The sequence below is a fragment of the Artemia sp. Qi Xiang Cuo genome, chromosome 5, assembly GCF_049724085.1.
Source record: "Artemia sp. Qi Xiang Cuo chromosome 5, ASM4972408v1, whole genome shotgun sequence".
Lineage (NCBI taxonomy): Eukaryota > Metazoa > Arthropoda > Branchiopoda > Anostraca > Artemiidae > Artemia > Artemia sp. Qi Xiang Cuo.
Genome location: NC_142798.1, coordinates 13,903,286 through 13,930,738, shown reverse-complemented (window position 1 = coordinate 13,930,738; position 27,453 = coordinate 13,903,286). Strand labels below are relative to the sequence as shown.

The 27,453-nt window shown below is 35.2% G+C and overlaps 1 protein-coding gene across 1 annotated transcript in view; it reads right to left on the bottom strand.

Annotated features, from left to right (window-relative positions):
• Window positions 1-17,432, bottom strand: part of LOC148951837 (uncharacterized) — a 129,699-nt gene extending 112,267 nt beyond the window's left edge. The window contains exons 1-3 of the mRNA XM_089089082.1: window positions 17,359-17,432; window positions 11,000-11,165; window positions 4,696-4,806 (exon numbers count right to left, since the gene is read on the bottom strand). Coding sequence (XP_088945208.1) covers window positions 4,696-4,806; window positions 11,000-11,165; window positions 17,359-17,432 — 351 coding nt within the window. The remainder of the gene's footprint in view (window positions 1-4,695; window positions 4,807-10,999; window positions 11,166-17,358) is intronic.
• Window positions 17,433-27,453: the final 10,021 nt, after the last annotated feature.

Here is a 27,453-nt window from a genome sequence, read left to right as displayed (position 1 = left end):
AGCCAACTACTCATCCCAAACTCGAAGTTTCAGACAACAAACACCTATGAGTGACTAAGAATCCTAGCTCTGAAAAGTCCAAAAAGCAAACTATTCATCCCAAACTATTGGTTTCAGACAACATTCACCTACGAAATACTAGAAAACCTTAGCTCAGAAAAGCCTGAAATAGCAAACTATACATCCCAAATCATAATTTTCTGACAACGCATACCTATGAAAGGCTAAGAAATCCAGCTCAGAAAAGTCGAAAATAGCAAACTACACATCCCAAATCATAGGTTTCATACACCACACACCTATAAAAGACTAAGAAATCCAACTCAGAAAAGTCAAAAATAGCAAACTACATATCCCAAATCATCAGTTTCACTCAACACACACCAACGAAAGGCTAAGAAACCTAGCTCATAAAAGCCTGAAATAGCAAACTACTCATCCCAAACTATTGGTTTCAGACAACATTCACCTAGGAAATACTAGGAAACCTTAGCTCAGAAAACCCCGAAGTAGCAAACTAAACATCCCAAATCATAGGTTTCAGACAACACACATCAACGAAAGACGGGTGCACGGGGAGAGCCTTTGAGGGTCTGTGGGGCCCTTGAGGGTCGGTGGTCCTTTGGGAGCGCGGGGGGGCCTTTGGGGGCCGGGGGGACATTGGGGGACCGGTGGAGGGCCTTTGGGACCCCGTTGGTCCTTTGGGGGCTCGATGGGCCTTTGGGTGGCCCGGGGATGGCCTTTGGGGATCTGGGTGGGCCTTTGGGACCCTGTTGGTCCTTGGGGTGCTGGGGGGGACCTTTGCGGCCCGGGGTTGGCCTTTGGGGGTCTGGGTGTGCCTTTGGGAGCTGGGGGGGCCTTTGAGGACCGGGGGCTTCCTTCGGGGTTGGGGTAGGAGGATTGGAACCCTTTGGGGTTGGGTTAGAGGACCTCACAACACTGTTCAAATGAAACTTGTGTATTATAACGACCACAGAGTTTCACCATTAAATTCTCTTCTAAAATCTCTTCAAAATCTTCTTTTAAAATGTCTCTATCTGTTTCGCCGAAATAGTTCCCTAACCTGTCTAAAACGGTTTCGCCCAAATAATCCCTAAACGCAAATTCAGCGTGTTCCTTTGTTATTAGCATCTCTGCGCTAACGCATTTCAAATTAATAGGAAACCTTTTCGCGCGCTAAAACAATTCATCGCTAAGATGTTTCTTGCCTAATTGTTTCCATGGCCTTTGGTTATTAATATCCTTTGGAGTTCGACCAAAAGAGTTGTTCCCGGGGCAAAGACATTAATGATTTGGATCTATTCCTGGAGAAATGTTTCTAGGCGAAAATTTTTAAAGTCTGACAGATGATGTCATTGATTGATTGATCTGTCAAGAAAGGGGAATTAATTTGTTGTTTCTAAGGGGAATTATTGATTCACGATAGGTGAATTGAGGTCGACAGCACAGGTGTTCCAAGGTCGATGTTGTTGTTGTTGTAAGTGCACGCTCTCAGCGAATGTCAAGGTCGATGTTGTTGTTGTGAAATTTAGGTCATTGACCCCATTACGCAATCATTCTCCCTAGGGAGGCTATGCCCATATATGGACTCCCGTCAGTATTCTATGCCCATATAAGGAGCCCTGTTTGTACCTCCTGACCCCTCTCTACTCACATTTAAGTAATTTGAATTTTTATAGGGACTTTATTTGCATCTAGCTTTATAGCTTTTAGCCTCCCTTCTTTTTTTCATTCTTTTGCAAAGAGAGGAGGGGGGGTAGTTTTTCTGCTTCTATTACTGTTTTTTCACCTATGCTGAATACTTTTTCAGTGACCTTAGACAATATTCTTTTCTAAAATTCATTCTTTTTTCTTACTTTTTTTTGTGTCGTGGCTGGGTTAGTCCAACATTAGATCGGTCAATTTCATATGTATTTTAAAAAAAAATCAATGTAAGCAAAGAGAGACAATAAAACTTAAAAAAACTGATATTATCCTGTTCCTATGTATGAAAGGGTTTTTCCCCTACCCTCAACTCTTTACGCTAAAGTTTATGCTGTTTGTTAAAAATACTTTTGGGAGGTAATTATAGGAGGTTCTGTTTACAAATGACCTTTCAAAAAATTTGAACGGAAAACTCTAGTGTTCAAAATCCCTATGCCTTCCCAAGACCAAAACATATAAATGTTTTTACTTTTATAACTTTAATAAATCAAATAATATTAACATTTTAATTGATGTAAATCAGTATATGTATATTAAACTGACAATGCACATTCACTTGTATTTTTTTCAGTAAAATGCAAATCATGTTCTGGTCTTGGGAAGGCATAGGGATTTTGAGCCCTGCTCGTGTTAATTTCTGCTCGTTTTGAGTTTGACTCGGTTATTTTTTGTAATTTCTGCTCGTTTTGGGTTTCATTTATTTATCGGTGCTAATTTGTGGTAGTTTCATGCTTGGTAGATTATTTGATTTTAATTTTTGCTCATTTTTGGTTTAATAGAGTTCTTTAATTCTCTCTGAAAAACGTATTTTGTGGTAAAAGTTTTTTTTTAATTAATTCCTATTCGTTTTATATTGAAATAGTCTTTTCAGGGAAAAAGAAAATAATTCTTTAAATCTGTTTGTTTTTTTAAGACTTTATAGTTTGGCCTGCCATTTGTATGCTGGATAAAAATTTTCAGCAATTTTTAACAACATACACCCTTTTAAAAATCTGGACACAAATAGTGTTTAGTTTAGTTTCATACCTGAAATAGAAAACTTACTACCATTCGCAAAAAAAATCTGTTGACTTTCTTTGATAGCTTGGGTCCACTTACGCTATTTTGATTCGGTTAAATTTTAAGAGCAGAAGTAGCCCCGAAAGTTTCAACATAATACCCTCAGTCGTTCTTGGGATACTACTGAGATGCTTTATTGGGAATTAGCATTAACACAGTGCATTTTGATTTAATCTTAAGGCAAAATTTACTTTTTAAACATAATGGGCAAATGGGAGGGTGGGCGTGGGAGGGGGACTAGTTGCCCTCCAATCACTTTTGACTATTAAAAAGGACATTAACCCTTTCTATTTTCAATCGAGTGAGCCCTTTTCGGAGTTCCTAAGACAACTCCTCCAATACGAAGTGCCCAGGTCTAAACAAAAAAAAAGAAAAAAATAATAATACATTGTACCCACATCGATCTTTACTATAAAAATGTCAAGCCTTCCAGTCAATTTCGACTATTAAAAAGGGCACTAGCCCTCTCAATTTCCAATCATATGAGCCCTTTTTGAGTTTCTACGACAGCGCTTTCTGCCCCCAGGGCATAAATTAAAACCCTTGCCCGAGGGCTGTGAGGGGGTTGTCATCCTCAAAGACCTAATTTCCAGAACTTTCAATTACTTTAAACAAAATGGCTATTTCAAAATTTTGATTGGATGTGTTTTTGGGGAATTGGTGGGCATGAGAGGGGGGTTAGTTGCCCTCCAATCACTTCCGAATATAAAAAGGGTACTAGCCCTTTCAATTTCCAATCGAATGAGCCCTTTTGAAGTTTCTGCTGCAACAATTTCTATATAAAACTTAAATGGCCCAGGGCATAATTTACAGCCCTTGACCTGAGGGCTGTGAGGGGGTTGCCATCCTCAAAGACATAATTTCCGGACCTTTCAACTACGTTGAACAAAATGGCTATCTCAAAATGTTGATTGGATTTGTTTGGGGAAATGGTGGGCGTGAGAGGGGGATTACTTGCCATCCAATCACTTTCGACTATTGAAAAGGGCCCTGGACGTTTCAATTTTCAATCGAATGATTCCTTTTTGAAGTTTCTACGACAACGCTTTCAATAAAGAAAAACCTTATATGCCACCTGGGCATAACTTACACCCCTTGCCCTGAGGGCTGTGGGGGGAGTGTCATCCTCAAAACATAATTTCCAGAATTTTTAAATACGTCGAACAAAATGGCTATCTCAAAATTTTGATTGGACGTGTATGCTGAAATGGTGGGTGTGAGAGGGGTGTCAGTTATCCTCCAATCAATTTCGACTATTAAAAAGGGCACAAGCCCTTCTAATTTCCAATCGAATGAGTCCTTTTTGAAGTTTCTACAACATAACTATCTATAAAAACCTTATATTCCCCCAGGGCATAACTTACAACCCTTGCCCCGAGGGATCTGAGGGGGAAAGGTGGGGTGTTTGGGAAAAGGTGAGTGTGAGAGAGGGGTTAGTTGCCCTCACATCACTTTCTACTAAAAAAAGGGCACTAGCCCTTTGAATTTCCAATCGAATGAGCCTTTTTTCAAGTTTCTAGGACATATCTTTCAATAAAAGCTTTATATGCCCCCAGGGCATAACTTATAACCCTTGCTCTGAGGGCTGTGGGGGAGTGTCCTCCTCAAAAAACATAATTTCTATAAGAACATCAACTACGCCGAACAAATAGCTATCTCAAATTTTTGATTGGATGTGTTTGGGTAAATGGTGGGCGTGGAAGGGGTGTTAGTTGTCTTCCAATCAATTTCGACAATTAAAAAGAGCACTAGCCACTCCAATTTCCAATCGAATGAGCCCCTTTCAAAGTTTCTACGACAACTCCTTCGATACAAAGTGCCCTGGTCTAAGACCAAGAAACCAAAAAAAAAAAAAATAATAATAATACATTGTGCCAAAATTGTTCTTTACTTAGGCAGCGCTATTGAACTGCCCATGATAAACCTACTTACTGAAACAGATGTCTTAGAAATATTCGAACTTTTCATGCTAAAAGTGAATGGATCATCATTGGAGTTCCAAGCGTCTGATCTTTGAGTTGAGACTCGATTGCTGAGTGAAACCTAGAGAATAGAATATTTTGGTCTACTACATATAGAGTATAGAATATTTAATAGTAATAAATAATAATGCAGAATATATTATAATGATAATATTGATATACATAATAATATAGACTATTTTGGTCTACTACTTATATATAGAATATTTAACAGTAATAACGTAAAATATCTTATAATATTAATATGTATAATAATATAGATAATATTAAACCCCGGCGCCGCGCCGGCATATCAACCAAACGCCGCCAACGAGAGGCCCGGTTTACCACCACCAAAGTATCGCTACGCCACCGGCGCACTGCCAGCAGAGGTGGCGGTGTTGGGCTGACTTTGAATTAATTTTGCGGCAATTCTTTATTGCGTAAACCACAAAGTTGGAGCTTTACTTTCTCGTGTAGTATAGTATTTCGATTTTCCTGATTAGAAATCAAGCAGGGCTTGTATTATCCCCGAATTTTCGGGTATTTCCCCAAAAACTTATGCGTCACCCGAAAAAAATTTGGTTCCCTGAATCCCCGAAAATCACCCAATCACGGTGCCACCCCTAGCGATTTATCACCAGTGACTTTCCCTGCCCAACATTACTTTGCATACCATAATTCTTCACTAGTCTCTTGTTCGTTAATTTTCGTCTCTTTTGTTACTTCGCATAAAAACCAAACAGATGCAATTGCAATATACACAGTTCTTCATATGTTGACAAAAAAAGTAACGTCTTTGTGAAATGAGATTAAATCATTCCGATTGCAGCTTCCCAATTGCTATTTCTTACATCATTTGCAGTCAAGAATTTTATTTTTAAGTTAAATAGAACGCATTCACTATTATACAGCTTCAGTTGGATTTTGAAATTGATAGTCGATATATTGTTTCTACAGCTGAATCGTAAATTTGCAGAATTTTGTTTTCTTTTGATATTTTTCGATAAGATTTTCTTAATATTTACTAGACAATTGTTGAACGCCTGATAGATTAAAGAAAATACAATCTTCTTTCTGAAAATTGTTTACCCCCCCCCCCCCCAAAAAAAAAAAAACATACAACAAAAAACAACCTTCTATTGAGACAACATTTAGCTACAGACTAAGCTATGTAAAAGGTTGGGGAATTAAAGATTGAAACTGAAGTTAACCCAAAAATATGATTCATAAGAAATTGTAAATTATTGCCAATAGGGAGGGGGGATGGGGGGCTATCATTTTAAAATGACAATACCCCATTTTTTAAATTGAAAGCAGGGATGCCAAAAAGATAATTATTTGTTTTCATTTAAAGTGAAGACGGAAGAAAATGATATCAAATTCCCTGGGAAACCATTGAAATATTTTTATAGACCCAGGGCCCCCCATTGGGACTTGTTCATTGTCTAGGGTATTTTGTAATTTCTCATAGGCTACTGGCCTAATTTTGGCGTTTGTATATGATCCCTTTTAATTAGATTCTTTGGACTCAGTTTTCCAATAATTTGAGGTATGTCTGAATAATTTCGACATTTTTGTTGTTGTCATTGCACCCCTTTACTTGTACCCTCAATTTTTTTTTTCAAGGAACACTAAGCTGTTTAACGTTATTTCGCGTGTTTGTTTGAACTATATAGTGACCTAGTTATTATTAAGTAAATTATTTTTTAATGTAAAGATGAGACGGTATCCTATCAAGGTGGTATCCAGAGGGGGTGGGGTAGGGAGGTATTACATTTAAATGATAAGACCTCGATTTTTTTATTTTAAAGCAGGGATGCGAATAAGTTAATTTTTTTTTTAATTGAAAGCAGAGACGGTATCCTATCAAGGGAGGGGGGGGCAGAGGGCGTTATTATATTTAAGTGAAAGTACCTTGAATTTTTTATTGAAAGCAGGGATGCCAAAATTTATTTTTTTTCTAATTTAAAGTAGAGACGGTATTCTATCAAGATGGTTCGGGAAGTATTATATTTAAGTGATAATATCTCAAATTTATTTATTTTTTAAAGCATGGATGCCAAAAAGTTAATTATTTTTTAATTTAAAGCAGAGACGGTATCCTACCAAGGTGGTATCCAGAGGGGGGGGGGATAGGGGAGTATTATATTTAAATGATAATATCTTGAATTATTTATTAAGAGCAGGGATGCCAAAAAGTTATTTTTTTTATTTAAAGCAGAGACGGATCTTATAGAACATTATATGGTTGATTTAAAAATACAAAAGGGAGTGTGAAGGGAGGTGAGAGACTTTTACAAGAATATGACAGTTTGGTTGCTACCAGCAGCTACTAGGTGGAGTATCCTATGAAATTGTACTGTCAATGAGTAGAGAAAGTAAATTTGTAAATTTAAGCTGTAATTTGAGAAAGACTGATGAAAACAATAATGTTTGCGGTAAATATTGATCGCACCGGCGGCGGGACGGTGGTGCACCGCCGCTGCTGTTTTTGGCCCCGCTGCCTCCGGTCTTCCCTCATCAGCGCAGCGCCAGGGTCTAGATAACAAGATATATATATATATATATATATATATATATATATATATATATATATATATATATATATATATATATATATATATATATATATATATATATATATATATATATATATATATATATATATATATATATATATATATAATATATATATATATATATATATATATATATATATATATAATATATATATATATATATATATATATATATATATATATATATATATATATATATATATATATATATATATATATATATATATATATATATATATACATATATATATATATATATATATATATATATATATATATATATATATATATATATATATATATATATATATATATATATATATATATATATATATATATATATATATATATATATATATATATATATATATATATATATATATATATATATATATATATATGTATATATATATATATGTAATAAAATATAATATTTTGCTCTACTTTGGCTCAAAGATTTGTTTTGGAGACTTTCCAAAGCATGAGCTGTTAAATAATAAACAAGTAGTTTTCAGTGTAGTACAGTAACTGTCTTCCACTCTACTTTCGTGAGAATATGCTATTTGAAATAATTGCATATTCGGTGAGGGGTTTACTTTTAAATATATTTATGTATAATATTGGTAAGTACGTTGCCATCAGGTAGATTTTTGTGTCAGATTTTGCCTGCTTTGTGCAATGGGTTAAATCACACATATATCACCTGAATTGATACAAATTATTCCAATAAACGAATTGTGAAATAGCCACTATTCATCTGGCAAGACAAGTTTTTTTTCTCGTTATTACATTTGAAAAACAAAATTGTTAGAAAAACATTGAGTAAGAAACCTTAGGGAGTTTTTCTGGTGGCAACTATGTGTTCCAACCCCATACGAAAAAAAACAAAAAACAAAAAAAAATGTAATAAAAACAATTAAGTAACCAAGAACGAGGGTGATTTCCAGCCAATGGAAAAGAATTGAACGAAAAGACAAAGGAAATATTTAGGCAAGGACCTCCGTGATGCCATCCTCAGCGCTCAAGGAAAAAGAGAGGGAAGGAAAAAAGTCAAACATAAAACATGAAAAAAAATAACATTTTGAAATAATTTTAACGAGACAGTTGAACGTTCTGGTAGCATAAAAAGAACAAGGGCGTGTAGCTCACAGAAACTCGTGCTGACTGTGGCCTATTATAAAGTAACACTGTAATGTGCGTATTTTCAACCTCTAATGGCTTACATGACCACCCTAACTGCCGGACGTCACAAATCGGCTGTCGTCATCGCCCCATGGGAATACGCGCTGAATGATTGGAATGAATCGCCAGTATGATTATATAAGCAAGTGTCTATACAAATTTTGTTAGTTGAATTCTGACTAAAACCGTTCATAATATATACGTCTGAGGACAGAATGGATGGCTTTTTTTTTGTTTAGTTCGTGTTACCTGGGTGAGTCATGGAGTAAGCTATATAATGGTTTTGAAGTCGTTTTAGTTGGCACCTTTCAAAACACTAATTGTCATGTCATTTATACAAGGATGTATTATATCAACAAGAATTTTAAAAGGAGAATTTTAGTACATATAAGTGATTACTATTTCTAAACTTCGGTATGTATGTGATTTAATACTTTTAAATTGCTCTGAGTATTGATACATCGATTGTTTTATGTGTACCTTATAGTTTTACTTAAATTACATCTTTTTTATATTATATTTGTTGTAAAAAAAAAGCCGCAAGCCGTGTCAAGAAACAAATCATAAACTAAGTAAATAAATAAACGAATAACTTATTGATATGATTAAATTTATTTAAGCCTAACAATAAAATCTACAATCTTCACCGTGCTTCATACCCCAAGAAATCCTCTCAACCACCAAATAGTAGCACAATAGTCATAGTAATAATAATAATAATTATTACCCTCTGTAAACAACAAAAATACACTAAAGAGTATTATAAAAAAAAAAGAAAAACAAAAAGGACACAAATAAAAATTATGCACACTTATTGACAACTTTAACTTTTAAACACTCATTCAACATGTGTCAAACATTATAAGATCTCATAACTAGCCGCGCTAGGCAATTGATAGAAAGCGATTCAGTGAAAAATCGACAATTCTGTTGCAGCAGTCAGAAAACCAACGTGACAGTTCACCCGTTTATTTTTTACAAATCTCAAACACACCATACCGTCAGGAAATGTAACTATTATCAAATGAGGATACTAAGAAAATAATTGCAGAGCCTAAAGAATAGCGATCGGATTTGCTTTTATCAGAGGCAGAGATAAATTTCCATAAAGGTTTCAACAACAATACATTTGATGCAAAAAACGCATTAAATAACACACCAAGGGATACTATTCCAGGGTGGAGGAAAAACATACACAGTCGCGTTGGCCTCAGGTGGCCTAAAGTTGTAATAAGTTGTTGTAAGCAGCAGTAGTTATTTTTTCAGACTCACAATTCTAATTGAACTTATCGTTATCCTCACACATTTGGTGGTAATATGGAACCTGTTTCATAGCATTCCTATTCTTTTTTCGAATTATTCTTTTTTAAAGAATATTATTACATATTCTTTTTTAAAGAATATAATTTATTCTTTTTTCGAGAGGAGTATGTTCAGCTGATAAGTCGAAACTCCATCTTAAACCCTTTCTTTAACAAATCACCCCCCCCCCCCATATTACAAAAGTGAAGATTAGTGTCGTGATAAATAGGAAGGCTGTCTTTTACAAACTTGACCTGAATTAAGCCTCGTCCGTCCTTGAAGGTAGTCTTGGGGCATTTTTCTTCGTAATGGCGTGTATGTGCTTTCTTTATACGTTACTGTTTTCCGTTACACGAAGAATGTCCGAGAGGCGATGATGCGCAAAGTTGTATTTCCACCTCTTTGGGGGACAATAACGAGGGGAAGAACCATGAATTGGGTCTTTGAAGATGAATTTATGGAAGACGGGACATACTCATCCATTGGATGTAACCGAGCCACCGAAATTACTGAAGCTGGATTTTGATGTGGGTTGAATGTGCTTTTTGTATGCCTTACTGTTTTCTGTTAGATGAAAAATGTCCGAGAGGCGATGAGACACAAAGTTGTATTTCCACATCCTTGCGGGACAATAACGAGGGGAACAACCGTGAATTTGGTCCTTGAAGATGAATTTATGGAAGATGTGACAGACTTATCCATTGGATGTAACCAAGCCACCGAAGTTGCTGGAGCTGGATCTTGACGGGGATTGAATGTTGAGTTTCAAGGGCATCGAAGAGTCCAACACTTGAGATTTTTATCAAGGCAGGTGATTCCGGTGAATCGGCGGAGACATTTAGTTTTGATAGCTACGAGTCAATGCTAGTCATTCACCTACAGTATTTAAGTTTCACATGATTTGATTGCGATGGTGTAATTAAGGTATTAAAGAGTCGTGTCTTAAGCCGTAGAGAAAGATCTTTTCTACATCATATGGGCAAATGGAATTTGAAGTTGGAACTTGCGAGGACGAGCCATCTTTTTGTACATTTTGAGTATTTAATTATTAGTAAGGATTTTAAGAAAAATACGCCTCAAGTTTTTTTTTCAATAGTTGTGCGGCTTATTAAAATACTAGGAAATTGCTAGACACTCATGGTATTTCTTTAATCCTATTGTATGTACGGGATTTAAAGGAAAATGTAATGTATAAAACTGCAACAGTACCTGTGATCCACTCAGAGCAAGGCTTGAATCCCATTGGAGTCCACCCAGATTTTTTTTCGGAGCAGACTGAGTCCGAGGTGTATGACTTTTGGACTTTTCTTTCCTGCAGCCAACCTTTGAAGACTGAGGGCGTAAAACCATAATTCTTAAGGTTTTTGTACTCGGTCTACGAAAAAAAAGAGAAAAATATATCACCTATACATGCAAAGAGCCGAAGGAACATTCGACTGCTTAGAAATATATTCAATAAGTCTCAAGAAGAATTTAAAAACTTAGAGTTTTGAAATTTAAAACACCACAGCAAAATCTCCTAAGCGTCTTTTATATATATATATATATATATATATATATATATATATATATATATATATATATATATATATATATATATATATATATATATATATATATATATATATATATATATATATATATATATATATATATATATATATATATATATATATATATATATATATAATGTTACTGTTTTCCTAAATGGATATCCTCAGTTAGCGACCTACCAACAAACAGTATAACTCTAAAAAATTTTCGATAATTTATCAATAACTGAAGTTGAGAATAGCCGGCCGGTAATGTCGTTAAATTTTGCCAACCGTCAGCATAGTTTTTACTATGTATAGCAAATGCAAAGAATGTTGTAACCCTTAGCAACTTTAAAACAACACTAACTTTTGTTCGCGATTACTAATCAATTATATTTTCACGACCGGAGAGGGATAGCGATTAGTGACAAATTCAAGCAATGCCTCAATCACAAGACGAAAGTATTTCTTAAAGACCCTGAAAGGGAGAAGTGACGCTACAAAAGTCGTCAATACAAGGGGTTGACTAAGTTTTTAGATTAAAAAGACGTTGAAAATTGTTGCAAAAGATCAATTTCTTATATTTGTAGTAAGTTTAGGTTCATCTCCAAGAAAAATCTTAGTAATATCTTATTTCTGACTCGGTGAATGGTTATGAGTCGAAAACAGAAAGTAACTGCTGTTTTGTCAGCTCCACGCCATCCATGCTCTTTTCTATAGTAACACTTTCCCTTGCTTTTACGCCCTTCTTCACAATAAATCCCAGGTCACATACACCCGTCTCTTGGAAGAGATCAGACCCATGTGACCCAGCTTTTCCCTCCAGTCAGTAATGGTATATCTTGAAGCTTCGTCAATTAACGCCTTAAAGTTGATATTTCCAACAGAAGAATTTTTTATTAATATTCACCACCCCAAAAGGCAATTGAGCTAAAAAAGAGATATTGCAGAGTGTTTCACACAATCGGGGTTTTTGGAAGCTAATTCTCATTTTCCATTTCCAGCACTAGTAAAAATTTGAATTTTTTGCAACCCAGGAGTTATCAAGGTTCTATTTTCAAAATCGTTATCGAAAAAAATGTACCCTCTAAGATTTGGAGGATATACAAACATTCTTTTGACAGTTGTAAGCCAGTTTGCTATTTCAAAGTATTTGTTTCACAGCAAGTGGCCTGTCATACATAAATTACATTAGATTTAGCTATTTTCAAACGAATATTTGACTATTGAGTAGAAATCTTAAGACGCCGATAATTTCGTTCCTTTCTGTCAGCATTATAGTTAAAAATTCCTAGGTAGGATTCAGGAAATGGCGCCGCACATCTCACTTTCCTTCCCATCGATATCTTGAAAAGTTGTGTTTTCTTCTTTGACACTCATTCCCTCAAAAGCCCAAAGATTCTATAGGCTACACCCTGTATTTTCATTCCAGACGAAAATAACTATTAGAAGGATATTCATACACCCTTCAGTCTCAGACAACAGATAAGCAGTGACCATGCTTCCTACTAAAAATGGAAAGTTTTGTATTTTTTAGATTTTATCTTTCGGATTCGGAAGCACGTTGACTTTCAAATCGCAAATTGTTTAAGGGCGTCTAGCCCCATCTTTTAAAATTATACAAATTTTCATCGGCTGATAACTCTCTATGAATTTTTTTTTTAAGTGAACGACTTTGCATGATTAGAATCAGCAAAAATGGTATATTTTGTTGATACAAATTGCAATCAATTTTTTTCTTTTTTTTAAACGAGCCGCTCTTACTTTCAGTTTATTGCCACAACCTGTTTTGTTCCAACAATATATGAAGTGTCAGGAAGGTTCCCTTACCCCTTACCTAGCTGTCTACGTCAAAGTCTGATTTAGTTTTTATTAAATTAATAAATGAGCTTTATTTGCTCATTATACGGCCAAATCTTCGAGCTACACGCTCGTTGAGCGTTATTAGCCAAAGTACTAGCCTTAATGTTCTAACAAACTATTGAACCTGTTTGAAGACGTGCCAAAAACGTCAAAAACCGTAGCGAAGAAAATAGCCTGAATAAAATAATTTTACCCTTCCGCCAAATACGTCGCAATACAAACCTTTCCCCCTTCTCTTCCCCCTCCCTCCCCCCAACCCCCCAAAAAAAAAATTGTAAGTCTCAACTCTATCCCCAAGGCATGAGACAGGACTAGGTATACGCTTGTTGAAACCTGGATTTATGTATTCTTTATAATGAGGAATCCTGCCTTATCTAAAAAGGCGTAAAAATACAAAACAAACGAAAACATACACACTGGTGATTACTTGAAATATGCTGACACTTCTAGGTTGTTTTATCTTAGGAGTGCCTTGGCTACCCGTTGTCAAGTGATTGTTTTCAGATGACGTTTAGCTATTTGACAACATTACCGATGTAAAGCAAATATATGATGTTGAAATAAATTCTTTTATTTATTCATTCATGCACAAGAAAAGTGAAGCCTTTTATCTTTTGTTTTTAAGCAGTAGAAGTTATATTGGCCAGCGGTATATTGAGATACACCACGAAGATGACAGTTGCAGATGTGTTGCGAATTCCAAGCTTTCCTTTCTTGCTCAAATATTCACAGAACAGCAACACAAATTAACTGAGGGTTTACATGGCTTCCTTGGCTGACATGTGCCTAATGGATATTGTAACCGGCTTACAAAAATATGTCACAAAAGTAAACCAATGGAATTAAAACACACTTTTTAATACTGATGTTAAGGACAGTGACCATTCTTTTTCTCTTTGGCTGCACTCAGTAAATGACTGTGATTGTCCGTTAAGCTAACGCCTATGGTTTTCAAACAGATCGTAGTAAGTAAGGAGCGATCCGGCTCAATAGTAACCGAAACTCTAAAAAACGGGATTTTGATACCAATACGTACATCAAAAGAATCAGATTTTAATACTGATTTCACACATATAAGTTTCATCACGTTTAATCCTACCCATCAAAAGTTACGCGCTTGAGAAAATTTGGCTGATTTTTAAAAAGGGGGAAAGACCCCCTAAAAGCTATAGAACCTAAATGAAAATCACACCATCAGATTCAGCGTATCAGAGAACCATAGTGTAGAGGTGTCAAGCTCCTATCTGCAAAAATTTGGAATTTTGTATTCTTTGCCAGAAGAAAGATCACGGATGCGTGTTTATTTATTTTTTGTTGTTTTTTTTCCCAGGGGCGATCGTATCGACCCAGTGGTCCTATAATATCGTTGGATGGCTCATTCGAACGTAAACTAAAAGCTATAGTGCCCTTTTTAAGTGACCAAAAAATGGATGGCAACTAGGCCCCCTCCGACGCTCATTTTTTCCCCAAAGTCACCCGATCAAAATGTTGTCATTTTGTTCAGCATGGTCGAAAATATAATAAATACGTCTTTTAGGATGACTTAATCCCCCAAATTCCCTGGGGGAGGGCCGAAAGTTATGAACTTTACCCAATGTTTACATATAGTATTGGTTATTGGGAAGTATACAGACGTTTTCAAGGGGGATTTTTTTCTGATAGTGGGGAGGGGGGGGGGGTCGGGAATTACGTAGGAGGGTCTTTTCATGGGGGAAGGGACATTGCTATGAAAGGGACGCCGGGTTTTCCTGCATTATTTAAAACAAGATCACAAATTAAATAAGAAAATAAACAAGTTTTTCAACTGAAAGTAAGGAGTAACATCAAAACTTAAAACGAACAGAAATTATTAAGTATATGATTGGGTTCGCCTCCTAGTCAATACCTCGCTCTTTAAGCCAAAGATTTTTTAATACTTTAATAAGAGCTATTTATTCTAATTAACGGCCTTTGTGATTAAGGGGTCATTTTTAAAGAATTGGAAGAAAATTCGAACTTTAGCGTAAAGAGCGAGGTATTGGCTAGGGGGCGAACCCCCTAGTATACGTATTAAAGATATATGGATATAGAAGTTCGTTGTGTAAGTTAATTCGTAAGTTACGTATATATTTATTACTAATAAAAACGTTCGTAAATAAAATTAAACAACTTTCGAGAAAGCCATTTAACCAAATAAAAGTAAAAATAATATGCAATTCTTTTTTTTAATATTCATGTACGGTGAGCCAAAATCAAAACCTCCATTAATTCAAAAATGTTCAAAATTAAATTTAAAAAACAATTTTTTTTTAACTGAAAGTAAGGAGCAACATTAAAACTTAAAATGAACAGAAATTATTCCGTATATAAAAAAGGCTGTCCCCTCTTCAACGCTTCGCTCTTTACGCTAAAGCTAGACTCTTTCTCACAACTCTATTTTTTTAAAACAATAAAAAATTTAGCGTAAAGAGCGAGGCGTTGCGGAGGGGGCAGCCCCTTTCATATACGGAATAATTTCTGTTCGTTTTGAGTTTTAATGTTGCTCCTTACTCTCAGTTAAAAAAAACTTGTTTTTTTTTATATTTAATATCGAATCTAAAGCCAGTCTAGTGAAATAAATATTAACGTGAAGTCCTTGCATCCGATATACCTGAAAATGACTCTTCCACTTGGCACCTAGACTTGGGTTAACTCGTGAAAGTTCAATTTTGTGTTCCTAGGTGTCTATAAAACACAGGGTTATTATAGAAGAAGAAGATGATATGTAGATGAAGAGTAGGACGTGTAAGCTACAAGAGGCATTCTGAATTCTTTCCGTTGAGACCAGGAGCGTATACAGGGAGGGGGTCTACTTATGGATTTCCATCATTTGAAGACAGGTACAAACTAAGTAATTTTTTCAGGAGGGGGATAATAATGATAAAAAATGGGCGGGGGGGAATAATTAAAATAAATTGTAATTGATAACTCTGATAAGAAGTATCAAGGATTAAAAAAACAGGACTAGGGGGAGAGTCGGCGGGCCCCAGGGGCCACTCTCCTTCGTACGTCCTTGTCTTAAGATTCATACTATTGTTGAAATAATTTCCATTTTTTTTCAAAAACTTCGCCAGTTGATTTTTTTGTGTGTGCTCCCTAAATGTCTAATTACATGGCTGAGAGTTTACCGCCTAAATATGATCGTTGAACTTTTTTGTTTTGGATGTCTATCATTTAATGATACTTCGATTCTTGATAGGAAACAAAATCATTATTTAAGTATCTTCAAAAATAATTACCCTTTACGAACGTAAGCCCAATCTGTTTTAAGTATTTCAAAATAAATTACCTTCAGAGAAGGACAAATATTTTTTTTCACAATGTACATATATTCCTTGGTAGAAACACTATAGATATTATTGGAGATTGAACTAACCTGTGTGTTTGGAAGTCACCAAGGGATACTAATGTCAATGATAAAATAAAGGTCTCCCCAGAATGTTTCTTTGCGTATTTACAAGTAAGGAGTATGGAGTAAGACATTCTTGTAGATACTACAAAATCAAATAGCAATCACATCAGTGTTTTCATTTAGTAAAGAGTAATGAAAAAATATATAAGGAAAAATCCGAAAATTGAGAGTGAGGGGGAAATATAAATTTAAACATGTTCAAAATTTACGATATTTTTAAATATACAATTTTGATAGAAAGTGTAGTTACGCCTGAAAAATTTTCCAACAAGAATCATACCGCAAGGTTAGGCTATCCCCCCCCCCCCCACAAGCTAGTAAAAATTAAATTTTGTTAATGGAATACACAAATAATGGCCCAACTTAATAAAAATTGGTATTTGTTAGCTCAATTAGTATAAATTCAAATATATTCCAATCTTGACGACGATCTAAAATAAATTAAGTGGTAGAATGTATAGTTACCATCGAAAAAGTTTTCAACAAGACAGGTATTGCCAGATTGGACCAGTGGAAACTAAATTTTGCTAATGAAAATACGAATATTAGCTCAACTGAACACAACTAGTCAAATTTAGCTCAATTTAAAAAAAAAGATGTATATAATTAGCCTACGTCTGATAATATTTTTGGCCGATTGCTACTATTAACCATAATGATTCAATGTAGGACCGAGCCAACTGAGGCTAAACATAGCTGTCCATCCTCCTTTCCAATTTGTTCTTATGCTCATTCCTTACGTTTCTTTTGCTCCGTTCCTTTTTAGCCCAAACGTGTCGCCAAACGCCATTTGGCGTTTGGTGACACTTGCCATTTTTTCCCCATAATAATGAGAATATTTCATTTAATTTGTGTAGTTAGAGGAATTAGTATAGTAATAAGTGTCTGATCTCATTTCCTGACAGAAAAATGAGCTTGAAAAACACCAAACGCTAGATGGCATTGATGTTTTTTCCGACACTACCGTCAGTTTCCACTCTTATAAGTTAACCAATCTTTTTGTGTCAATCATTGTGCTTAACGTTGCCTTTGATAGTAAATTATTGTAATATATTTCTCTTCCCCTCCATTTGAGGGTGTCCTGATTTTTTATGCCTCAAATAGATGGACAAAAACATAATTTTTGGCATAGTTTTGGTGAAATGACCTTACCATCTCAACTATTCTACCACTTGAGCCATCGAAAAGGGTATCGGTTCAGGTTTTTTGGTTGGCTAATTCTTGGTTATGTGAAATAATTAAAATATTTAAAACGGATGCTTTATTGACAACTAACAATAACGTCAATTAAGAATTTGCCATTAGTAGCCACAGTTATGAAAAAAAAAACTGACTGTAGGTAAATCTATGAATCCACTATATCATTTTCCTTTCATTTGAATAAAAGAACTATTCTCTTAAATCAATTCTGTTCTTTCCCAGAGAATAGTATTTAACCATTCTTTTGACTGAGTCAAGACTAACAGCCACTCTTACTTCCTCCAGAAAGTAATTCCAGAGAACGAATACTGCTGTCGTATTTCTCATCTAATGGTCAAATCCCTGTTGCGTCGGGTAGAATAAGGGAGATTAAATGGGCTATCGAAAAAAAAAATAATAATAAGAATACTCAGGGCTTACATTACTTGTAGGTTGAAAAACCAGTATCGTTAGTTGGTAGTCACGAAATTCCCCTGCATTTCAGCTCCTATGCATATCATGCTGCGTTTAAGCTCCAACACTCATCGGTAGTCTGACAATCTTAAAGTTCTCCTTCGCATCACAAAAACTATTCTAGGTAATTGAATGAACAACCATTCTGCATTAGAACTTAAGAACCACCACCGAGAACATTTTCTTAAGCCTCATCATCACCTCCTTCACTCCAATTAAACAATATTCTATTGAAAGTAAGGAGCAAAATCAAAATTTAAAACGAACAGAAATTATTCTGTATATGAGGGGGATGTCCCTTCCTAAATACCCCTCTCTTCATTCTATACATTTGTGTTATGTGGAAAAAAGCTTCTGATTCTAATTAAAAAGCCCCCGTGTTGCAGAGGTCGCTCTTAAAGAATTGGGGGAAAAATGGAACTTCAGGGTAAATAAAGAGGTATTGAGGAAGAGGTACCCCCTCTCACATAAGGAATACTTTCTAATTACTTTAACTTTTAATACTGCTCCTTATTTCAGTGCAAAAAACTTGTTTTTTTATATATATATTTCTGATCGTATTTCAAATAATCCCAGGAAATCCCCTCCCCCTCCATGAAACATTTCTTTCACGAAAAATTTCTCAATGAAAAATTTCACCCGTGTAAAACTTTTCCCCTGGGAAATTTACTTCCATCCTCGCTGAAAATTCCCCAGAAAATTTCTTACGGATGATTCTGCCTGAAAAACTCTCCTTAGTATACTTGTTTATATTCAAGTAGCCATATACTTGTTAAAACAAAACTTCTATTAATTCAATTTATAATCGTTTTCTAGGTCTTCGTGAATCCATCCTATATGGATTTTTTTTTAAATCCCCCCTCCCCCTAATAGAAAGTTATCCCCGCAGAAAATCAGCCCATGGAGAATTTCTCCTGGTGATAATTCCCCCATGGATAATTTCTACCGGGGAAAATCGCCCCTCCACGTAAAAAATCGCTCCAATAATTCCAACGCTGCCCAAAATTTACCCTTGACAATGCCCTAAGAACATCTCCACATGCTAGCGAAAAAGAAAGACAAATAAAACAAATATCTTGTATGAATTTCAGCAAATTGCCATATGTAAAAATTCACCTGGAAAGTCACCCCAGGAAACCTTCCTCCAAATGAAAAAATACTCCTGTAGAGATTCCACTTCCAATATATTATCAAAATATTACTGATGCTTTGGCATAGTATCATGGCCCATGGTGTCTCGTGGAATATTCTGCCAAAAGTATTTGTAATCCAACGGACTGCCTAGGTCAACCCTGAAGCCACTAGTTTAAGATTTCTGGCAATAGCACTGGTAACCGGTGTACATAACGCAACCTATGGTGCCAAGACCAAGTGCGACACGCCATGGACCCCATGAGCCCTTCCTGCCCTAATATTTGTGCCCTGGAATTGCCACAGATATAACCAGTATGGATACGAAAAGTGTACCTTACAAGGGGCGTATTTGCCACTATATTTAGAGCAAGGTGCCACAAACGGTGCAACCAATAATAAACTTAACGAATCTTATATATATTGAATCAGTATGAAAGCCAGTTCTGTTGATGGATCTATTGTTATCGATTTTTTTTTCTGTTGCTATTGGGCCAAGTAACTCCTTCTCGAAGCAGTTCTTGCTTCCAATTATTTAAATACTGCATTGTCATTATATATTACATGGTAAAAGGTTCGAAGCCATTTGCCAGACTAATCACGGTAGAAATTTGTTTTCGTTGAATTTGTTATAAGGCAACTTTTTGTATTGATGTGAAAACATGTCGACGAATTATGACAAAATTTGCATTTCGAAAAAGCTCTTCCAAAGACTGGGCAAATACCAAGGTAACTGTATCCTCAGCCAAAGAAGTTATTTCTTTGAAATCTCAAAATGCACAGCATAAAACACAGTTGCCAAATCAATAAAGAGCTTGAGCAAAAAATGACATCTTGCCCTAGTGTTCGAGTCGTTTTTCTATCGTTAATTGTTTATCAAATCAACGACTAAAATATATCGTTAGACAAATCATAAGAAAGATCCATGCTTGGTTTTTGACATTGTCCAAGCAGCTTGATTTTCTATTACACATGGTATCATAGGCAGCACGCTACCGCTGCCTAAGTAAAGAACGAAGTGGCAACAATGTGTTTTCTTTCTTCGACAGGCACTTCGTATCGAAGGAGTTGTCGTAGAAACCTCGAAAAGGGCTCATTCGATTGGAAATTGGGATGGCTAGTGCCCTTTTTGATAGTTGAAAGTGATTGGAGGGTAACTAGCCCCCCCCAACGCCCATCATTCCCCCAAACACATCCAATCAAAATTTTGAGATGGTCATTTTGTTCAGCGTAGTTGATTTCCAGATAGAAAATATCTTTTTGAGGAGGACCCTCCCCACAACCCTCGGGGCAAGGGTTTTAAGTTATGCCCTGGGGGCATAAGTAGTAACCTAGGTGCTGATTTCAGGGATACATGAAAGTACACATGGAATTGCACAAGGATATACAGTTTCACGTACACATTGCAAAAAAGCGAGATATTTATTATAAATTTGGAACAATATCAATCTATGGAAATCGTTAACGATAACAAACATGTTTTCAACCAGATGGGTTTTTGAAGCACATTCAGCATGGCGTGTTATATTTTTTTTCTTTTTTTTTGGCAATTGGCATTTTTTCTGATAACAAGAACCATTCATTGCGATCATAGCTCTAAAAAAAGGGTTTAGCATTTGCGAATTGGATCGTATGAAGGTGGAGAAAAAGAAAAAGGGTTTAGCATTTGCGAATTGGACTATACGAAAGATATAAACTGAATAATAGGGGAAAAAACAGAGCTAGATAGCATTTGCGAATTGGATCGTATGAAGGTGGAGAAAAAAGAGTATAGAATTTGCGAATTGGTGATTATCAGTTAAGGTAACCCCTCGGGGTTGTTAACTCATACCTTATTTATTATAAATTTGGAACAATATCAATCTATGGAATTTGTTAACGATGATAAAATGGTCTTATGACTTGACCTAGCTTTACTTCTTCGATGTGTACTGTATAATACACAAGTGGTGTTTGAACGGTGTTGTCAATTTAAAATAGAGTTTAACGTTATAGTATACTAAAAAGTTGATACTAAGAGAGATGTAGATGGCAAGAAAAGAATTTCAATAACGGATGGCTTTACTTCTTCGACGTGTACTGTATAATACACAAGTGGTGTTTGAACAGTGTTGTCAATTTAAAATAGAGTTTAACGTTATAGTATACTAAAAAGTTGATACTAAGAGAGATGTAGATGGCAAGAAAAGAATTTTAATAACGGATGGGGTGATGGCAGCGGGGTGTCTTAGAGTACTTATAGTCCTGTACTGTGGGCCGAATTACTTGCGAAAAAACCCAAATGAATGAGTTGAAATGTGTTCTTGGGGAGATGAGTTGATGGCAGAAGGATGTCTTAGAGTAGTTATAGTTTGATAGTGGGGGGGGCGAGTTGCTAGTGAAAAACCCGTGTGGATGAATTGAAATAAAATTTTTTAACAAGAAATCTCTGAAATGTGTTTTGGGGGAGATGGGTTGATGGCAGAAGGATGTCTTAGCGTAGTTATAGTGTGATAGTGGGGAGCGAATTGCTAGCGAAAAACCCAAATAAATGACTTGAAAATAAAATTTTAACGAGAAATGGCTGAAAAGTGTTTTGGGGAGATGGCTTGATGGCAGGAGGATCTCTTAGCGTAGTTATAGTGTGATAGTGGGGGGTGTATCGTTAGTGAAAAACCCGAATAAATGGGTTGAATTAAATTTTTTAGCTATAAATGGTTGAAAATTTGTTTGGGGGAGATGGGTTGATGGCAGAAGGATGTCTTAGCGTAGTTATAAAGTGATAGTGGGGGGAGAATTACTAGCGAAAAACCCAAATGAATGAGTTGAAATAAATTTTTAACTAGAAATGACTGAAAAGTGTTTTGGGGGAGATGGGTCGATGGATGAAAGATCTTAAGCCGAACTGGCCAGCCATGACAAAAACCAACAAAGAGAAAAATCTAAAAAAAACAACAAACAAACGAGACTGTGGCCAGTGGAGAGAAAAGAAAAAACAAATGTAAAAAAACCCGGATATTTCGCCTGTATCCAAACAAGGCGTCTTCAGCACGAAAGAAACACAACAATAACAGGGTAAAAAAAAACAAGATAAAACTAAAAACCAATAAAACCACCACCAAAAAAAAAATGTACAAATGGTACAAAATGATCCACGTAGGGAAGATATGCTATTATAGAGTTACTTCAGTGAGGACACCAGAGTAACTGAGGAAAAAAAATGTAAATTACTTAAATTATTCTGTTGCGAAGTAATACTTTTGTTAGCTATTACTGAAGCAAATCGTTTTGGTCTAGCAGGTAAAATAGTCCCCTGGTGATTATTTAAAATATTAAATCCCCTATTGACTGTTGATTCACTCTTTAGAAGGTTATCATAAATTAGGTCAATATTTAAATTACCTGTGTCCCTATTTGTCGAAAGGTTAACAAATATATCTTTTTTTAATTTCTATGGCTTCCCTCGCCCATTGAGTGTAACGCTTATCATTTGAAATAGCTAAGGCTTCATCAAATTTTACAAAATGATCTGGTTGAGACCAAATATGCTCTGCTAAAGCTGAAACAAAAGTTTCTGGAGGCTTGCTAAATTGTAGGGTTTTTTCTATTGAATTTCGGTGTTCATTAAGCCTTTCAACAAATTGTTGGTGAGTCCTACCAATATAGAACTTCCCACAAGAACACGGAATTCTATACACCCCACTTACTAAATTTCCCCGGGTTAAATCCTTATCAGAACTAAAGAAACCCATTGGCCTCAACGATTGGAAACATGCATCAATACCAAATTTACGAAAAACCCGTGGAAGTTTCTCACCCAAACCAGGTACATATGGTAATGAAATGAAAGTTTTTGACACATCTAAATATGAAGACTCAGAAACCCCAATAACCCTACCCTACTATTATGTTTAACCCGTCTATTTTCGATTATTTTGTCAGTGAATTTAATTGGATAACTATTACAAAACAAAATATCCCTCAAATACAAAAATTCCGAATCCAGAAATTCCTGGGAACAAATTCTAAAGGCTCTATCCACTAGTGAAATTACAACTCCCCTTTTCACAGATATAGGGTGGCAAGAATGAAAATTTAAATACCTATCATTGTGCGTTGGTTTTATGTAAATCGAGAAAAGTAAAAGGAGATCCCTTTAAATAATAAAATATCCAGAAAAGTTTTAAATTCGCTGGTTCAAATGTGAAACTTAAGTCCATTTTTGGATCGAAAAATAAAACTATTTACGTAAAATCTGAGCTAATAAGGGTTTTTTACCGTAAACTCTAGTTTTTTTTGTAAGAAAATTATGGAAATTACAATTCTCTGATTCAAATGTGAAACTTAAGTCTATTTTTGAATCGAAAATAAAACTATTTCCCTAAAATCCTAGCTAATAAGGGTTTTTGACCGTAAAATCTAGTTTCTTGTAAGAAAATTATGGAAAATACAATTCTCTGGTTCAAATGTGAAACTTAGGTCCATTTATGGATCGAAAAATAAACTATTTCTGTAAAATCTGAGCTAATAAGGGTATTTGACCGTAAACTATAGTTTTTTGTAAGAAAGTTATGGAAAATACAATTCGCTGGTTCAAATGTGAAACTTAAGTCTATTTTTGGATCGAAAAATAAAACCATTTCCGTAAAATCTGAGCTAATAAGGGTTTTTGACCGTAAACTCTAGTTTTTTCTTTGTAAGAAAATTACAGAAAATACAATTCTCTGGTTCAAATGTGAAACTTAGGTCCACTTTAGATACTCATAATGATGAGGACTGAGGGTTCTAACTCAATATTTTTTTCATAAAAACAAACTATTTTTATTTATTTATTTTCTTTTGGCAATGGGCATTTTTTCTGATAACAAGAACCATTCATTGCGATCATAGCTCTAAAAAAAGGGTCTAGCATTTGCGAATTGGATCGTATGAAGGTAGAGAAAAAGAAAAAGGGTTTAGCCTTTGCGAATTAGACTATACGAACGATATTAACTGAATAATAGGGAAAAAAACAGAGCTAGATAGCATTTGCGAATTGGATCGTATGAAGATGGAGAAAAAAGGGTATAGAATTTACGAATTGGTGATTATCAGTTAAGGTAACCCTTCGGGGTTGGTAACTCATAGCTTATTTATTATAAATTTGGAACAATATCAATCTATGGAAATGGTTAACGATAATTAAATGGTCTTATGAGTTGACCTAGCTTTACTTCTTCGATGTGTACTGTATAATACACAAGTGGTGTTTGAACGGTGTTGTCAATTTAAAATAGAGTTTAACGTTATAGTATACTACAAAGTTGATACAAAGAGAGATGTAGATGGCAAGAAAAGAATTTTAATAACGGATGGCTTTACTTATTCGACGATCATAGCTTTAAAAAAGGGTTTAGCATTTGCGAATTGGATCGTATGAAGGTGGAGAAAAAGAGAAAGGGTTTAGCATTTGCGAATTGGACTATACGAACGATATAAATTGAATAATAGGGAAAAAAGAGCTAGATAGCATTTGCGAATTGGTGATTATCAGTTAAGGTAACCCCTCGGGGTTGTTAACTCATACCTTATTTATTATAAACTTGGAACAATATCAATCTATGGAAAGGGTTAACGATGATCAAATGGTCTTATGACTTGACCTAGCTTTACTTCTTCGATGTGTACTGTATAATACACAAGTGGTGTTTGAACGGTGTTGTCAATTTAAAATAGAGTTTAACGTTATGGTATACTAAAAAGTTGATACTAAGAGAGATGTAGATGGCAAGAAAAGAATTTTAATAACGGATGGCTTTACTTCTTCGACGTGTACTGTATAATACACAAGTGGTGTTGGAACAGTGTTGTCAATTTAAAATAGAGTTTAACGTTACAGTATACTAAAAAAATGATACTAAGAGAGATGTAGATGGCAAGAAAAGAATTTTAATAACGGATAGCTTTACATCTTCGATGTGTTCTGTATAATACACAAGTATTGGGGTGATGGCAGCGGGGTGTCTTATAGTACTTATAGTCCTGTACTGTGGGCCGAACTTCTTGCGAAAAAACCCAAATGAGTGAGTTGAAATTTGTTCTTGGGGAGATGAGTTGATGGTAGAAGGATGTCTTAGAGTAGTTAGAGTGTGATAGTGGGGGGCGAGTTGCTAGCAAAAAACCCGCGTGGATAACATGAAATAAAAAATTTTAACAAGAAATCTCTGAAAAGTGTTTTGGGGGAGATGGGTTGATGGCAGAAGAATGTCTTAGCGTAGTTATAGTGTGATAGGGGGGGGGGCGAATTGCTAGCGAAAAACCCAAATAAATGACTTGAAAATAAAATTTTAACGAGAAATGGCTGAAAAGTGTTTTGGGGAGATGGCTTGATGGCAGGAGGATCTCTTAGCGTAGTTATAGTGTGATAGTGGGGGGCAAATTGCTAGCGAAAAACCCAAATGAATGAGTTGAAATAAATTTTTTTACAAAAAATGTCTGAAAAGTGTTCTGGGGGAGATGGGTTGATGGCAGAAGAGTGTCTTCACGTAGATATAGTGTGATAGTGAGAGGCGAATTGCTAGCGAAAAACCCAAATGAATGAGTTGAAATAAATTTTTAACGAGAAATGACAGAAAAGTGTTTTGGGGGAGATGGGTTGATGGATGAAAGATCTTAAGCCGAACTGGCCAGCCATGACAAAAACCAACAAAGAGAAAAATCTAAAAAAAAACAACAAACAAACGAGACTGTGGCTAGTGGAGAAAAAACAAATGTAAAACAACGCGGATATTTCGCCTGTATCCAAACAAGGCGTCTTCAGCACGAAAGAAACACAATAAGAACAGGGTACAAAAACCAAGATAAAACTGAAAACCAAAAAAACCACCACAAAAAAAAATTTACAATTGGTGCAAACTGATCCACGTAGGGAAAAGATGCTATTATAGAGTTACTTCAGTGAGGACACCAGAGTAACTGAGGAAAAAAAAATGTAAATTACTTTAATTATTCTGTTGCGAAATAATTCTTTTGTTAGCTATTACTGAAGCAAATCGTTTTGGTCTAGCAGGTAAAATAGTCCCCTGGTGATTATTTAAAATATTAACTCCCTTATTGACTGTTGATTCACTCTTTAGAAGGTTATCATAAATTAGGTCAATATTTAAATTACCTGTGTCCCTTTTTATCGAAAGGTTAGCAAATACATGTTTTTTAATTTCTATGGTCTCCCTCGCCCATTGAGTGTAATCTTTATCATTTGAAATATCTAAGGCTTCATCAAATTTTACAAAATGATCTGGATGAGACCAAATAGGCTCTGCTAAAGCTGAAACAAAAGTTTCTGGAGGCTTGCTTAATTGTAGGGTTTTTTCTATTGAATTTCGGTGTTCATTAAACCTTTCAACAAATTTCTAGTGAGTCCTACCAATATAGAACTTCCCACAAGAACACGGAATTTTATCCACCCAACTTACTAAATTTCCCCGGACTAAATCCTTATCAGAACTAAAGAAACTACCCATTGGCCTCAACGATTGGAAACATGTATCAATACCAAATTTACGTAAAACCCGTGAAAGTTTTTCACCCAAACCAGGTACATATGGTAATGAAATGAAACTTTTTGACACATCTAAATCTGAAGACTGAGAAACCCCAATAACCCTACCCTACTATTATGTTTAACCCGTCTATTTTCGATTATTTTGTCAATGAATTTAATTGGATAGCTATTACAAAACAAAATATTCCTCAAATATAACAATTCCGAATCCAGAAATTCCTGGGAATAAATTCTAAAGGCTCTATGCACTGGTAAAATTACAACCCCCCTTTTCACCGACAGAGGGTGGAAAGAATAAAAATTTAAATACCTATCGTTGTGTGTTGGTTTTCTGTAAATCGACAAAAGTAAATGGAGATCCCTTTTAATTAATAAAATATCCAGAAAAGTTTTAAATTCGCTGGTTCAAATCTGAAACTTAAGTCTATGTTTGGATCAAAAAATAAAACTATGTCCGTAAAATCTGAGCTAAAAAGGGTTTTTGACCGTAAACTCTAGTTTTTTTGTAAGAAAATTATGGAAAATACAA